The following is an 18,493-nucleotide window of genomic DNA, read 5'->3' as shown; positions in this document are numbered from 1 at the left end:
GGTTACCTTACTCATATTAAATATTAGCCTAGTTTATGTTTGTTTTTGTCTATTTCCTGTAAGTGATACATGGTTATGGTATACACACCTTTATCTAACTTTTTTATTTTAGTAATGTTATTTTCCAGACATTCTTTGAAGTCATTTTCAATTGATGAGCTATATAATTTTTATAAGATGTGTTAAGCGTTTCCAGCGCAAACGAAACGTTTTACAGATTTCGTTGTGTTATTTGGACGTTATCTCAGACGCAGCTCTATTCTTGAATGACGGGAATATTGGCTTTGTATGTATTATAATTATTGTAATAATTTTCTTATTTTCTCTGCACTTATGATTCGGATTAGAGACGGTAAATATTCTAATAAACTCTGAAACATGTTTGTTTGCTGAATCTTCTACGCAGATTTTTAGGTTATCTTAATTGAATCCTTTTATAAGTGGGCTCTCTATTACGTATAAAAGAATATTGTTCAATTAAAGAATTTGCGTAGTAGTTCAACTTAGTTCTATTGATACCAGTTGAAAGACATAAGGGAACAGGGGATAGTAAATTTCTCGTATGAAAAATGATTGCGGTTAAAGATTTTTTCAAAAGTAACTATGTATAAAAAAGCATGTCGTTACAAAATATGTTTACAGCCATCATTTTGCTTCTTGAACGTGGTATACACTAGATTTAGAGTGATAAACCAGTGGAGTGAACAGAGAAAAAAGTATGCGGGTGGTATTTTAACACTAGTTTATCTTATAACATATCTTCCGCTAACTTTCCGATTTCTTATCCTTAATTAGCATCTAGATTTTCGTAATTGCTGTAGTACTCGTTAGCAAACGCAATGAAGCTTTGTTTTCGTTCTTTTCATCAGACATGGTAATTATTTGTTTTTCAATACATCAAAGTGTGAATTAGAAATATTTGTAAAACGGTTTGTGTGGTTTGATTCTTAAGCATTTTTGTAACGTTTATTTGGAGAATTCTTTACCGTTTGAATCTTTCTATTTTAACATTTTTAGAATCTGACAATAAAATTTGAAGAATGTATTTGCATGCTCCCTACATGTCTCATGCCAGATGTTGTACTTGTCAAATTTGACATCGTTCAATGTATACTATGAATAATACAATAAAATCTCTCTATTTACATTTTTATTTACTTAACTCTTTGATAAATAACTGTTTTTACTAGTGGAATCGTTTAAGAAGTGGTAAAATAAAAAATTGCTTAATATGAACTAGATTTTTATAATGAAATATGATCAACATGTTCTTGCCTAAGTACTTTTTACCTCGAGAACATAAACCCATGACAGTTGTATCATTTTCATGAATAAAAACATATATATTAAATAAAATGGAATAAGTTACCTGGGTCATAATCCGATCCGAGCCGTCTCTTTCCTCATCTCGGAATATTATGTCGGTATTATGGTTCTCAACAAGATCCTGGAATCTAGGGTCATCTCTATGTATGGCACCGTCCGCCGGCTCACTGGCACCGTATGCAAACTCTGACACACTAGGTACGTGTTGCTTGTAAACAAACGGTGTCGCTTTCTTTGTACGATTTCGCCTTCTTCCAACCCTAACGTCCGGGCCACATGGTCGTGTATATCCAGTAAATATTAATAACACAATCGCTATAGATTGAATACAGCGTATAGTTCTCGATGAAAACATTCCGATAGGAATAAATCAGGAACGTCAGTCGCAAGGTATAAACGATTTTGTCAGATTTATGAACGGTGCACTTAACATTTAAACATTGACTTCTTTTAATTTTATAACTCCTGTCATTTATGAGAAATCAGCTTTATGTTATAAAACTCATATTCCAGTTCTTCATTAAGCTTTCATGTTGTTTATTTTTTACAGATAATATTTTATGATTTTTTATTTCTATTCTGTTAAAATAAGCAATAATTTAGAACAGTTTAAAATGTAAATTCGCGTATTATTTATAAACTTATTTTATTAAAATTATTTCTATATTTTCTGGTAATATTGTATTCACGTTACAAAGATATTCCTTAAAAATAACCCAATGTCTCTGAAGACATTATTTAAATAATTTCTAATACAATACTTGCGAACAATTTGTAAATTAAGCAATAATATTTATATATTTCTCTCTCGCTTTCACAATCTTTCACAATTCAAGTATAACTATCTGCGATAATTCCTCGAACCTCTGATTTAAATGATTGGCCCAAATCTCGCCAGGGTGTCGTCATCGTTATTTTGTCTTAAGTCCTGACAAATATCAGTCAACTATCTCCTGACGTAAGCTTTGACAATTTCCACCTTTTATTTCATAAGAATCACTAGTCAATAGTTCAATATCTTTTACACTAAAAATACTTAGACATCCTCCCTTTTCTATGATATGTATGTATATATTCGCTAAGGACTCAGGTTAAACGAACGTGGATCGATTGATAGGCACCTCTATACTACAGTTATTTGGTCACACACGTCAAATAGACTCCACCTACTCTAGAGTGTCCAAACAACGGTACCTGTATCATATATGAAGTCATCACGTAGCCCTTGTCTACCTGTCGCTCATTATTCCAACGCTACACCTATATTCCGCTCTCTCCACCCACTTGTAAACTGTTACCCACATTCATCATATGAAGTCCTTCGCTCTTTTTCAATTAATTTTCCAATTTGCTTTTTCTGAAAGTTAAAAAGTTACAAAAGGTGAAACGAAAGTCCGTAGAATATAAATGAATGTAAAAGCTTAATAAAAGGAAAAAAAGAAATGCAGTATTAAATAAATTTTGGAATAGACGGTAATCCGCGTTCTCCTGTTTTGTAAAATGCGAGCACAGTCAAGTGTTTTAATCAGGTTTAAAAAGGTTGAAAGTTTGTATAAAGTAACTAGTCTTTATTATAAATGTATGAAAAGGATTTATTTAAACTCGTTTGAAGTTCATTTAGAATAGACGATAGTCTAATATTATTTTTAATGAAATCAAATTATACAGAACTAATATCTTGCAAAGTTTAATTGGTTATTTATTTATCTTTTATTATGACAGAATTTTCAAGAGTAGCTGTTCGGAGACAGTTTAACTTTGACTTGTAATTAAATAAGTTAATTGAGTCATCATTTTGAAAAAGCTGGTAAGAAATTATATTTTGGAAATTTAATATTTTCGAATTTTTTTGATACTCTGAAATATCTGTAGTTATAATTATCTATTAAATTAATTTTTCAAAATTCATATGGTAAATAATAGTTACATGGTATTTAATCAATTTTCTATACGTACAATTTTTGTCAAAAGAAAAATATGGTGCTACTTATTCATTATTTAAAAACGTTTATTTAAAAATATTTTTGCCAATTTAAATAAAAAATTTGAATGCAGCCAACCCCAGAAAACACAAGTTATACCACTGGTAACACTAATTATCTTTCTATCTACAATGGGTTGGATTTTTCCTAATTAAGCCCCCCCCCCCCACAACTTAGTAATTAATAAATTCAATTATTGCTATGATTTGAAATATAAACAGAAAAAGTTAAAAATGCTCGGCTTATGCACAAGAATAACAATCCGGATGTCTTTAAGTGTCTCTTGATACAAACAAAATTAAAACATTCATTTCAGATATAAAACTCAAAATTTAATCAATAGCACATCGTTTTTTTTAAATTGCGGTATCATCATGATTTGACAAACGTAAATGTTTTTATTGAAATAAATCCATTCTGTAAACAGATAAACAATGCGACCTACAACCTAAATGATATATCTGTAAAATATAATTTCAATTATGACATGTATCCTAATTTTAAGAATTTATCAATACATATACAATATAGCAATACGTCGTAAATAACCTCAATTTGCCACATATCTGTCTTTCACTGATATATTGATATAACTTAGTATAAGTAAGTATGTGCGGCATTTTCATTTCATTTTATGTCATATTCTTCAATTTCAAATCAATTGAACTATGATAATTTTATATCAAAGTGTACTCATTTCTTGTACACACATAGTAATAAATACCTTTTTCCACATATACATAGTTTGTATTTCAACAAAACTACATGTAAGAGCAATATACGTCAGACATACATTTTACAATTCATAAAAAACCTGTATGATTCAGTTTTTAAAGAATAAGTTGCCATTAAAAATAAGGCAGTAAAAGTCACACCACACAAAAGCAGATGTTATATGTATAAGGCAATTAATTTTAAAACTCATCTGTTGTATCAATTATGTTTGTATATTTATTTGTACATTGATTTGTCATAATTCATTGTATGACACATCTTCAAAGGCCATGTGGCCTTATGGAATTTAAAAATAAAAATGATGATGGTTTGGAGTCGATATCTTAAATATGCAGTGTCAGAATGGTTAACTAAAAGATGTAAAACAAGGTGATTTAACAACACGGATGAAAATAACCAATTAAGAAAAGGTCTAGTGAAAATGACAGAACGAAATTTACTCCGGTTCATCGTGACACAAATCTAGACGATGCACACACATATACCACTTTGTACATATATATCAAAAATTTAAAGTGATTTGAAAACAAAAACTATTCATCTACAGATACCTTGAGAATATATATTGTCTTAAAATGGAAACCATTTTATTCATTTGTCCGTTGTTTTTTTAGATATAGATAATGGAAGACATCACACGAAATGCCATAGAAACTTTATATCCGCTAGAAAACATTACATTTTATACAACCGGAATTTGTTGTCTGTTGTTTTGACAAAGCTTTCTCTTTTTCCCAATCATACGATTTCGCTCATAATTGACAAGGAATGAAGTGTGATTGTCAGGGATACACTAAATCAGCTCTGACTTATAACAATTGACGTTTTTATCTACGAGAGTGAGTAATCCAACTATATTTACTATATGTAATTGGCGTTGTTCAGAGCTATTTAGCCGTTTTTGTTGACTGAATACGAATGATTCGTCTTAATTATCGTTGCCATCTTAATACGAGTATGTCTGCGTTCAGGAAATTATTTGTAGAATATGGCATTTTCTCAAACCAATTATCATCCGTCTGATTAGAGCATTTCGTTTCGTATGATTCCACGTAAGTTCATTATTCGAGCTATGCTGTTAAAATCAAAAGAAGAAATAGAGAAAATGAGTGTTAAGAGAAAATATCTAGGCACCAGACAAATGGCTTAATAGCAAAGGAAATGTACTTTAAACAACACGCTTTTACACTATTTATATTTGATGATGTAATGAATTTGAAGTATATCATTAAAACAAAAAGTGCTTAGGTTACTTAAGGTTACAGTAGTACTAATCGTGGAAATAATGTTTATGTTTTCTTTTATCCCTATTTTTGTCTACTTCTGTTTTTAAGATTTACTGTGATCGAACTCTGCTCAACTATCATATTCTTTCATGATAGCAGTGGTTTTATCACTACTGCCCCCAATATCCGTTACACAAATAATGCATTGGCCCTCAGTCTTTTACTGTTTATCATTGACAGGAGGGCCATGTTGAGTAATCTAAACGACCAAATGTGTCAACATTCTATATTATCTTTCTATATAGTGTCAATGTTTACTCGAGCGAGGAGTAACATGGTCTCACATTTCCAGTAAACTGTGAACAAATCTTGGCCTCCCAGGCCTACCAGACAGGTTATAATTGTTTTATTGCTTCTTTTTTTCTGTTCATAAATATATAAAAACTACTAATCGCCTTGAATGCACAGAATAAATCAAATGATTTGTTGTCTTTAATGCTTTCAAAATAAGACACATTTACCTTAGCAGTGCTTGTAGCTTTAAACAGTTGAACTTAATTCTGTTCAACACGAAAAGATGATTGTCAAAAACGGGAAGCAACACTGAAGGAACGAATTCTTCGTTTCAAAGTATTTAAAAATTAAAATATATGGAGAAAGGGTGATCCCTCGGAAGCATCAATCCCAACAAAATTACATGAACATTGCAGACTCTGTTTGACTGAGTCTGTACAAGATGGATTATGAAAAAGTTCATCACTTAAAAGTGCTGGAAGCAATGATTCCGAAGGACCAGAAAAATATAGCAACACTGAAGAGAAAGAAGTACGTTGAAGTACAACTTTTTGAAGCAGACACACGGCACTAGACACCTTCTGTTTTGATGTAAAAAGACCTAGAGAAAGGGTGTTCCCTCGGAAGCATTGATCACAACAAAAAGTACATGAAAATTGCAGACACGACTTTTTGTACATGGAAAAACTAAATTAAATGTTATCTGCATGCTTTGCATGTACCAAAATCAAACATATCAGAATACATAAAAAGGGTATATTGACGTCAATATACTGCTTGTAACTGTATATACTGATATATATGCATAAAGTGAATCTGTCAACATGAAATATAGTATTTTCTTTTTAAACAGATATTGATTAACTTGTCTGAGGAACATTTTATGCTTGCATTTGATACGTATAATGTTTATTTAAAATGTTCTTAAATGAACAACATCTTCTTCACATCATCAACATCATCAAAAAAATAGAATTTTAATAGTTTTATCATATAACATTAATAAATATGAAGCTCGACAAGGATTTGTGTTCCTGCTTTGCATGTCAAAACTATATTATGAATGTAATTTCATTAATTGTTAACATCTACTTGTTACATAATTGTATGCAACTTTCACACCTACTTCTACCTAGATAATATCTATATTTTGATAATAACTCACGTACATATTTTCGACAACAATATAATCAAACTGTTTCAGTAATCCATATATCACAAAATAGTGACAAATGCATGATATATCAAACACTGATTTCATAACTTTTAAATTTACCTCTCTTACAGTAAGTGAATCTTCAGAATTTATTGCAAATTCTAAGAGTTCATTTTATAATATACTTGGATATGTTCCAGTCTTATGACATTATATTGTATTTGGTCTAGACTGCAGTATAAAACCGTCAAAACCAGAATCCGAGATAAAGGGGAAAAACCAAATCCAACTTAATTCTCATGTTTTGTTTTTACTTTTTGATATTGCTCTGTTAGTTGTAAATACTTTTTGATATAGTTCTATTAGTTGTTAAGCTCCTTTCGTTTATAATACGTTTTTTTTTAAAATTGCTCTTTTAGTTGTTAAGACGATTTGATATCGTTCTTTAAGTTGTTTTTCACGTTTTGATGAAACTTTGTTAGTTGACTTTTACGTTTTGATAGATTTTTTAAAACAGCTAGAAAAGCGTTATAAATGCATGCACTATATAACTTTACAATTTATATACAATTTTAACATAACTAACTAAATAGTTTTACTAATTTTGGAAAGAATTTATAGTAGTACTACATGCACTTGGTTAAAATCTTCAATTTTAATCAGTTAGGAGACGAACAACTCCAAAAATATTATAAGTTTGCATGAAACTATTAATTGATATCAGACATCCATTTATAAGAAATTGAAATAGTTGAGAAGAACTAAAAACCACGTGTCTATTTATTTTCAAAAGCAAATATAAATAAAACAAGAAGTTTTGCGTAATTTGTTTTCTTTTACACTCATTCGCACTGAAGGGCTTGTTCGAAAAGTTGTAAATCGAGATAATGCAACAGTTAACGTCTAAAAGATATTCGTTTTGACACTCACGTGTAAGCAGTCGAGCCAAAATTGATTTCAAATAGCAGTATTTACTTCTTAGCCTTTATGATAAGTGATCTCCATAACTAGACTATATTTATGGTGAAAAGTCATGCAATTTCGGTTTAACATTGTATGTTAAACAATTCACGAGTACCACTGTCGAACAGAGAGCACTCTTGACTGCCCCTCCCACAGAAGCTATACCATGTCCCTATTAGCGTGTTAATCCAGGCTTAAAAACAACTACGCTCGTAAATCAGTTTTAATAGTATAAGCCGGCTTTGATAATCAGTATGATAAGTAATTGCAAAACCGTTAATTTGTTATTTATGAGACAAGCGGTTCGTTCAAAAACGACACTGTTCATTGCAAGTGGTAAAGTTTTGAATGTCTCATAATTTGTTCCTTTTATTTGTATTTGTTGTTTCATTTGTTACTTTTTAGTATTTTTAAGTGCTAAATGAATTTAAATCTTACATATGACATGACACTTATGGCCAAAAAGACACATAATTATCCAGATTCAATTCATAATCACTCTTTTATGCATAATGAAACGTAACCATATTTCCGTATATATTGTATTATAATATAAAAATTATTCGTCACAGCTTTTAATTATTTCCTTCCGATGTCCTGTTCTTATTCTGTTTAGACGAGTAACTTAATAATTATACTAATAAATAATATAAACAAAAGTAATAAATAAGTAGAAGAAATTAATACGTTTATGCCATGTGAATGAAGTCCCATAATTTGTTAATAATGTTTAAACTGAAATATGCCATGTAATTTATATAAATGTTCTTCATATTTTACCCCAGCAATTACTATAATTGATTGCTTCAATTACAATGTTAAAGTTCGCCAATAAACACCTAATTTGTTCGCTATTGTGTATGATGCAGATACTATTATTTATGTAGCAAAATAAGATTTAAATGCCAGATTGTAATATAAAATAGTTCTCTATTTAAAAATAATTTACGAGCATTCTTATATTGTTTCTGTTTCAAGGGATGTTCCGACCCATCGATTAAAGTTGTCATCCGATTAATACAGTAGTTTCATCTAATCACTCTATTAGCTTGTTGTAATTTTGACATCTTGTGATACTTTATTTAAGGCTTTGTCATCTTTAACGACCATTAAGTGCTTCTGTATATCAAGTTTAACAGATCCAGTGATAATGTTAAATTTATGTGACCTTTTTAACTAAACGGTCAAACGGAAGCCAAACTGTGCTGTCGGGATATCAACAAGCGCATTGTTTAGTCGTTCGACCTACGCATTATACACTGGTAGCTCTTTGGAGTATAGAATTTTAGTGACTAAACTGACGCTATCAAGTACCTCAATTCAATAGTTCATTAATGAAATATTCTTTTATATTTTCGGAAGATAAACAAATATTGTAAAAACAAAATACGATGACAGTTAGTTTACTATCAGTACAGTTTCTACCGTGAAATTATCCAGATTTATGTTTGGAATTACAAACAACTAGGTCGCCAATATACGAATAACTGATTGAGAAATTGTTCGCTTCTTATCGATGCATCGAACAGGCAAAATGATAACTTTAGAAAAATATGAAATGCACATATCATAGTGTATACTTAATTGCTTATAAATATCATAAGCCGGTGTTAAATTCATTTATCTATTAAAAACTATGTTGAGGTTCATAAAAACACCATCTAAGACAAGAAAAATATTGGCGGCAGACATATCTTTTAAAGCACAAAAATAACGGAGATTCCATAATTAATCTACGATCTTATATCAATTCAAATAAAGCTGACATAGAGTTAAATTTGATTTGCTAAGTGGTCGTGGGATGAAAATTGACAAAAATTGGTAAATAATCGTGATGAATCAATAAAATATCATAGTCTTCATCATTTTCCACAGGGCACGTAACAGCGCTCATATTTTTATAGTCCAAACTCGTGCCACCAATGTTATATGGGAACGTTCTATAAACGGAGGCAGTTGTCTGTTCAATTTGCGATAAAAATGAGAAAGGTGTAAAGACAGAAAGGACTCGGCGCCATTCGAGCAAAAAGTGAAATACGCCAAGGGTCAATCTTTGTTGTGCGTCTCTTATCGATTAATATTAAAATTGTGTCTAATAAGGCTGTGTTTTATGTTAGACTATGTTTTATATTTTCTTTGATTAAGTGCTTGATAAGAAGTTTAAAAGATTTATTAATGAGTAAATTGATCAACGACAGTCAATTTTCAAAAAAGAAGACTGTCGGTACATATTTATATATCAAAGGCTTATTATTTTTCATATATTATAACTATATATTGACGTTTATGTGTAAAATTTAACGAAACGCGCATCTTTCTTGTGGAAGACATATTTGAATAATTTAAGTTAGATGTTTTTTTTTTAAAGTTTTTTTTACTTTAAATACTTATTTATTTCTCAAACAAAATGTGAAGTTTCAGAATATTCACTCAGATATATGCAATTATTATCATAACTTTAAAAACATCTAACGGAGAAAATAGTTCTCTCCAAAAGGCAAAGATACAAAATATTTACACCAGATCATAATATTCAATAAAACAAGTTTTCAAAAGTGTAGAATTTAAAGAGAACATGTCAAAGTTATTGAATTCTAACAGTAGTAGTAACTTAAACGAACCACAATATAGTAGTGTAACTTCATACAGTGAATGATATGATTAATTCACCAAAGTTTAGAACAGATACAATCGAAGTAACGGTGGTGAACCATGTTGAATGATATACGGCGAAAGCCACCCTGGGAAAAAAGATTGCGGTTTGTGATTTCATTGATGAATTTTCTTGTTATAATTACGAAACACTTAAGACCTAATGGGATGAAAAATTACGAAAACAAAAGGCCAGTGATTTAGAATAAACTAACCATGGTGTGCAAGACCTTTTGACTCGTATCTTTTAACTGTAGCGTATCTGTTAACGAGTAAACGTCAACAACCGATGACAAATATCTTATGCATGATTCTGGAATTTTTGTTATCCACAAAATCTACACAACTTTTATCAAAATATTTTATATAAAAGCGATTTATAGATACATAATATATACTTATAAAACAAATGTAAACTTTTGTTTTCATTTAACTAGTTTTATTTCTGTCCATTCAAAGTGTATTTCAACTAATGTTGACATATCTAGAGGATCATGACAATTCACAAAAGATATAGCTTGTTTAAAAACTAAAACCTTTTAACAGTAACTTGAATTGCAGCAATATAGAGATAGCTCCATTCATCTCAAGTATTCATGATGAGTAAACCTTTATGTTATGTTTACAATTGAAATATGATAAGGTTATCAGTACAGCGTGTTTAACTAGCCGCTGGTCAGTCTTTAAGCCTCTTGAAATTTATTTGAAATATACCTTTAAGTGTACAAATATTTTATTACTTTATCAAAGGACTTGTAAAAATCATTTGAAATTGATCAAACAATAAATCCCTTGTTGAATATCTGCTGTGTTTATTTTCGCATAAGTTTGCATAAAATCTTTTTGAATTTTATTTAGGAAACGAATAAATCAGACCAGACCATTGTCGGTGTGTATTTTATTTGCTCGTAAAAATAGCTTTAAAATGACCCTGGGTAAACTAATATACAATGTATACACCATTTTTGGAAATTTTACTTTTTGTGAAATTGTTTAATCTGTAATGGAACCTTTACTGTTAAATCGAGTTTTAAAATTGTTGAAAATAATTGTTGATTAATACTAACAAGACTGAAAGTTTATCGTAGTCAAAGACTTAAGAATAAATCTTATAAATGTTGCTTTTTTATATTGTTTATCCTAATTGCCCCAGAAAATTAAAGAAATATAGGAAACTATGACTAAGTCCTTTCACAAGAGGCAATGAGTTATTGCCATTTCTTATTGTCCGAAGTATCAACTATGTGTTTGTACAGACTCATCAAACCGAGATTGCAATTTTCATGTTTGTAATTTTGTTGTGGTTTATGCTTCCAAGGGATCACTCTTTCTCCAGATATTTGTATTACCAATGTTATGGTATTGGAACACCCTTTAGGTTGTCAAAAACGGTTGCAGGCTGAGTGTCATAAAGTCCGTTTGAAAAACAAACACACATATACAAGCAAGCAAACTTTTCGAATCATGACCGCCGCAAAGTATTGACCCAGGAACAGGTGCATTAGGAATGACTTTGTGCAGTGACAATTCTACAAACTCAGGACTCTCTGTAGCTTGTTGGTGTAGCAGTACCTATTATGTTTGTGTCTATCCTTATTTATTCGAAATAATATACATTCGTTTGTTATTGTATGAATGTAGTTGATGCATATGCTATTCTTCAAATTGGCATTATATATTATCACACCGCTTGTGTCCAATGATTTATAACTTTTACGTATATCTTACTTTTTGGCCTTTTCATGCTTTGTAAATGTTGCATTCGTTGTAAATTTTTTCTGGACAAACATATAAATCCCGCTTGTAATACATTCGTCGTTACAGATTCAATGTGTATAAGCTCTGAATGAAATAACTTCTCATGTAAGATTGTTTATTCAAAGTACAAAGTCTCTAATGAAGTATGACTGTATATTAAATGATGAAAGGCATAACAAAAGTTTCATTACCAGTTAAAGTAAACAGTGTGATAATGTATCACTCTCCTTAAGAAGGAATTAATTACCTTTTTTGCCTTGTATATCAAATTGGCATAATAAGTGTCTATAAGAACAAGGAAGAATTCAGAAAAAAACTCCCGAATATTCAAATTTAAGAAAGGGGAAAAAGCTTTTTAAAAAAGGAAACAAGGCCTGAAAAGCCTACTTTTGGGCATTTTTAAAAAATCCAATACGAAAAAGGCAAAAGGGAAATTTTAAAAAAAAAGAAAATAAGCGCAATATAGCAAAATTTATGAACCAAAAATTTCCAAACATCTTATTCAATTTTTTTATATGAAAAAAAAATTTAGGTTTTTTTTTTCCAAAGATGGGGTTTTTTATCATAACCATTTTTCCCTTTAAATTTAAATCCCCCACTAATTTTTTAAATTTCATCAATCGTTTGAAGTTCCCTTGTTTTTTTTAGTAAACTAGAGGATCCAGGCATTAGATTTTAATTTAATTTTTCAATTGGAGTTTCAATTTTTCAATTTTTAAAACATACGAAGCATTCTCAAACAGGTTTTTCGTCGGAAAAGCTAAGATAATTGCGTGCAAGTACTCACTTTCTACTTTTTGATGTTTTAAAAAACCCAAACCATGTTTTGTGTGTGACGATAAAATTTAAGATTTGGGTCTTAAAAACTTTCCTTCTGTTTTCAACAGTTAAACGCAAATTAACAATATTGAAAACATCTACTATAAACAGCAGGAAAATTGGAATTGCGTCTTGTCAGAAAATGTCTGAAAATCTTTTTTCAGAGACCAAAGTTATTTTTCCTTTAACGACATTTTTTATTAGGGGGCGTACATGCAATTAGGGAGGCATTTGTTTTTATTGTCACAGGGGCTAAACCCGCTTATTTTCTTCTCAGTTAACTTCCCTCATAAAATTACTATCAGTTAGTGGTAGTTTAATAGGTCGCCTTATAGTTGCTTAAACGTTCTACCTACAGTGAGAAGTTACCACCGATACAGTACCCTTCTACTCGGGTGGTAGGTAACGTGTCTAACTGCGCGAAAAACGACATGCGTGAAACCGATTTGTACCGTGTTTGTTTATTCATATTTATATTCCACGCGCGCCTGCGCAGAAATCCTGTTCCACACGATTTCAAAGAAATGTGTTTTCGTTTCAGTTTATAGCATTTAAGACACTTTTAATATAAACAATTATTAAACACCAATTTAACGCATGCAAGTGTACGTTTTAGTTCATTCCAATATGACAGTTACTTGTTACGATGCTGTTCGCTACCCTTATATAATTACATAACTTCAATAACTCATTCGACTTGTCAAACTTGCTTAACATCATATCAGTAGATGTTTTATTATCTGATAATACATAAATAGTATAGTTTACATGTTGATGAATTTTCCCGCTTCTGTCAAGTATGAAACTATATAATATTAGTCCCCTTATTCTGTGCATTGTGTGATAAACGGCAATAAGGGTTCTTTACAGAGAAAAACGAAATCCCTTAAGAACGCCAAAACCGATAGAATTGAAAACGTAACAGGCTTGGTTTGTTTGTGCCCGTTCGTGGACTGTAGTTGCAAGTACGACCTACTGCATGTCCTTTAGCACAGACTTAACCAGTTTTCATGACAATGGTGAATTAAGAAGAATCCACAGATTTATTGATAAGACGGTAATCATGGAACCTTAAATGTGACACTTTAATATCATTCAATGAAAATCAGAAATATACAAGTAAATAAAAGGGTTAAAAGAGCTAACAAGTTTTCAGTAAATTCAATGCTTTTTTATATTCAGGCTTTTTTATTCTCATTCTTTAAAAGCGATGATTTGACACAATTTTTCAGATAATGATACATCTGTAAATGACACAGAAATATGATAAAAAGTCCGACATAGCAAAAACATCTTATAATTGTATTTTCTTACAAACTTTATAAAAATTTTGTAGTTTGTAATTGTTGACTTAATTGTAAGAAAATATATAATATGTCTTTTTCTAAGCTCATCATCATTTTTATGTCATTAATCATTACATCATATATCTAATAAAAATTTCACATAAGTTCAATCTTATAATGTAATCAAATTTTAATGGCGGTATATAATCATATCATAAAATCATATAAAAATTAAACCATAATTGTAAATGTATGCTAAAGATGAGAGGAAAATATTCGAAAAATCAACAGATTGCAAAGAATGACAAACAAATAACCTCAATCGCTATTTTCAGGATGATATGTTTTACAGACAATTTTACTATAGTGCACTTGGGCGACTTGTACTCGACACTTCTCTACAAAAACTCTGTTACAAAATAGAATGTCTGTTAAACAAGGCATATAGTGATGCAAAATGGCTCTAGTGAAAATCTAAGACATATAACAATTCAAATGTGCTTTATATTTTTACAAAAATATAACGTTCTTAACAGAGAGCTTATTTTGTTCAAAAATTATAAAAAATATTTATTTTATTTGCTCTGTTCAAAAATATAGGGCTATGAAGAATGAACACTTTTATAGTGATATATTAAATTAATGAAAGTAAAGATTTGAGAGCAGTGTAATTGAAAACAAATTCAACAAGGAAGGGTGGCATACAATAAACGCATCCCCAAACACAGGATCATCGGCAAGGAGCCAGTCAGGACAAATGTTTAGCAAGAATTGCAGTGACATTTTTTTAATATATATAACATTTTTAAAACTGCTACGTATTGCAAGTACAATTTTGATATTTTACAGTACTTTTAACATTTAGTCATTTTACATTTTCAAACATATACTTATTTAGATATTTACTTCATTTGTTATGGGATACATATTGTTCGTCAAGAGCATCTTTATGCAGCAAACGGCAAATAACTTTTTGTGTGTAGTATATATAAATGCTTCCAATCAAGATTCTTCGGAGCGATAATTAGAAATACAGCATGAACGAAATTTTTACACAGAATGTGAATACTAAGGTCATATGTTGATCGGATCTTACAAGAGCGTAGTGCTTTTCAATGTTTGCTAAAAATACAGATTTGAGATTCACTAGAAGTTAATTGAAATACAGTCTGAATTTTAAATGTTAATGAATAAGAGCGCATTTATGATAAGCAAGGTTAGACAGTGTGTTGTAAATTAATACAGACACTTTAAGGTGAAACGGGTGAAATGAATTCGTTTTCATTTTTTCTATCTATCAAGCGTAGCATATTCATATGCATAAAATCGCAAGAGAGAGGTGCTTGTACCATTAAAACATTTCGGCTCTGTCTAGAGAACATTGCTGAACGCTTTACTAATAACTGAAGAATTTACATCTGCAAGTAGACGTCAATGCTCGGTTACGTAATATTTAGATTTAATATGATTTTGCAACGGATAGTAAAGTCAAGTCAATTTCAGAAAACAATTTCAGAAATGCTCCACAGCCTGCTAGAGAGAATTTTTTCGATCATTTCATGCATTCCATGCCCAATTTTTAAAAAACTTAACTTATTAAAAAAAGGGGGATTTTCGTGGGAACTTTGTGCAATGGGTTTTAAAACCCCAAAGGGATAGTAAAATTTGGGTACCATTTGAAATGATTTTTTAAAATCTGCGTTTTTTGGATTTTATATTTTTTGTTTTATCTTTTTTATGACCATCGGGCAAATTAAAATTGTTTATAAGAATTTTTAAAAAATATATAATTCCCGGGAAAAGGCGGTTAAAAATCCTCCATAAAAGTTTAAAGGCCAGGTATTTAACTTGATTTTGATTGAATTCTTTTTATATATAATTTTTTCAATTACCGTAGACCAAAAAACCAAAGAAAAACTTTAAACCCTTTTTGATTGGGCTTTTATCACATAAGGTTGGGGCTTTTTAAGAGTAAAAATAAAATAAATCTGACCCAGTTTCGTATGGCCAAGAATTTGTCCATACTTATTAAAGTTACAAGAACATTTTGTACCATAACCAGATAAAACACCATTTTTCCCAGTCTTGTCTGTTTCTCTATAGATATATCAAATCTTATAGAGCTAATGTCTCGACGGACTAGCTGTCAGTCTTGTATCAGACAGACAATATTCCAAGAGCATTGATGCCAACAATATTGAATGATATAAAGAAGTGGGTGTACGTCTTAGAAGATGATAGTTTATCAGTCATTTCATTTCCGGAAAGTGAATCAGGAGTGTACCCGTGTACAAGAGTCTCTTTAGGGATTGGTACCTGAGCCTTGTGACTAAAGTACACGTTGGGCGTAAGTTTGGTATAAATTATCACATATCCGGCTCGGAACATTTCGCAAGTATTACTCAATATATAGAGTAGGCAAAATATTGATTTTTGTAACCGTATTTTCCGTTTGAGATGATAATTATAGAGTTATCTTTTAATTGAAAGACTATTTTAGCTGAGATTCTTACGAAGGAATTTCGTGTAGAATATCTATATTTTCATAAATTCTTGTTGACTTTTATGTTTTCCTGGGGGTTTCTGGAGATAAAGGGGAAATCGTATGCAGAAGTGGCATGTACTAGATTTCGATGATTTACAAAATTCTTTAATTACATATTTTATAATTCACAGATATGCATTAAAAGCACTAAATTAACATCGTCCTCTCACGTCAACTTGTATTCAATTTGATAATAAATTTCAATATATCGTACTGTAAAAACCCCCAATTGTTATTTTTAATTTTTCCCTTTTGTATAAAAAATAAATGAATGAAAAAAAATTTAAGTCAGAAATAAAAAAAAAAACTTAAAATCTTTTTGATGAAAAGAAAATGCCCCGAAAAAAAAATATTTTTTAAAAAATTGTTTAATGAAAAACCTAGGGTTTATTCTGTTGTTAGTTGGTTTCCCAGATCAAGGGTATTAAATTTTGGTTTTGGCGGGAAATTTTCTCCCTTTTTTTCGGGGGAAAGGGAAGAGAATACGGGGCCCGCCGATATTTTAAAAACCAAGCTAAATCCCGAAAAAAAAAACCCCCCCGATCCCTTTTACCCTAGCGGGGTTAGCCTCAAAAAATTTAAAGAAATAATAAACCCTTTGGCGGGCCTTTGAATAAACCCCCACGGGGGTTTGAGGTGCAAATGATTGGGAAACCCAATAAACCTTTTTTTAAATTCACCAGCCAAAACGGAAGCCTTTGGTAAAGGACATTGAAATTTTGTTTCCATCTAATGGCAAACAAATGGACCACATGTAGAAAGAACTTTAAAAAGTCAAACTTAATTAATTTTAAATATGAACAAAAACAAGTACACAACTTTTGAATGGTGTTGTAGAACCCTTTTCTACAATAATATCAAAATTTTGAGAAATTTACCAAAGATTAAAGAAGACCGAACAAATGTCCGTTTGAAAAGACAAGAAGGGAAAACAATCTGATTAGTGTACGACGTATATAAAATATTCAAAATGTTTTTTCAATAATTCTTTCTTAGTTTTGATTTTGCAATTCAAGTTTGTATATCTTCCCGAGGAGATTCACTCCTAAATAATTGCTTTATGATGTAAATGTCCATATTGTGTAAGAAATTAATGTAGATCACGATAAGGATCTGTAAGCTGTCAAATGTTAGACAGAACAAACTAGACACTTTTTCAATATAGATATACGTTTATATGATTTTCTCATTTATGTTGATATGACCTTACTCAGTATGTGTACTGAATGAACTTTATATGATCTCATTTAAGATGCACAAATTTGAAAATAGATATTGACACACATAGACAGACCTACAGCAGAATAAATCGTCACCTTAGTGCAATAATTGACTAACTGCTATTAAATTTAGAAGGACTTATTCCGTTATTGCACTAAGGTGACGAAATGATTCATTTGTAACAAGTACATCTTAAGGGGCATTGAAACAGTCAAGTTATAATACTAGAAAAATTAGTTAACACGGCATACTAAAATTATTTTATCCCTGAAATCAAAATCGATTATTTGATTGTTTAAACATATTGCTTTATTTACGGCTTACGGCGATGGAAATTTATATATATATATGATCAAAATGTTGTCTACATTAAAGCTTCTAAAGGTAACATAAAATAGAGAAAAAGAGAATCCCTAAAAAGCGCCCGAAATGACAAAATTGTAAAATGTTGCAGGCTCGGTTTGATAGAGCCTTTTCATGGACCGTACTTGAAATTAAAGTGCAAGTCCACGCTCCCTATCACCGGCTTA

General features: G+C 30.5%; 1 protein-coding gene across 2 annotated transcripts in view; it reads right to left on the bottom strand.

Moving 5' to 3' along the window:
* LOC132739801 (sonic hedgehog protein-like) overlaps positions 1–18,493 on the bottom strand; it is a 70,087-nt gene that overhangs the window by 19,199 nt on the left and 32,395 nt on the right. For both annotated transcript variants that reach the window (XM_060727605.1, XM_060727606.1), the window contains exon 2: positions 1,370–2,683. In XM_060727605.1, coding sequence (XP_060583588.1) covers positions 1,370–1,681 — 312 coding nt within the window. In that variant the 5' untranslated portion in view covers positions 1,682–2,683. The remainder of the gene's footprint in view (positions 1–1,369; positions 2,684–18,493) is intronic.

The sequence above is a fragment of the Ruditapes philippinarum genome, unplaced genomic scaffold (genome assembly GCF_026571515.1).
Source record: "Ruditapes philippinarum isolate M1 unplaced genomic scaffold, ASM2657151v2 ctg232_1_1_1_1, whole genome shotgun sequence".
NCBI lineage: Eukaryota > Metazoa > Mollusca > Bivalvia > Venerida > Veneridae > Ruditapes > Ruditapes philippinarum.
Note: the sequence above shows the minus strand (reverse complement) of the source record. Positions and strands in the feature narration are given on the sequence as shown.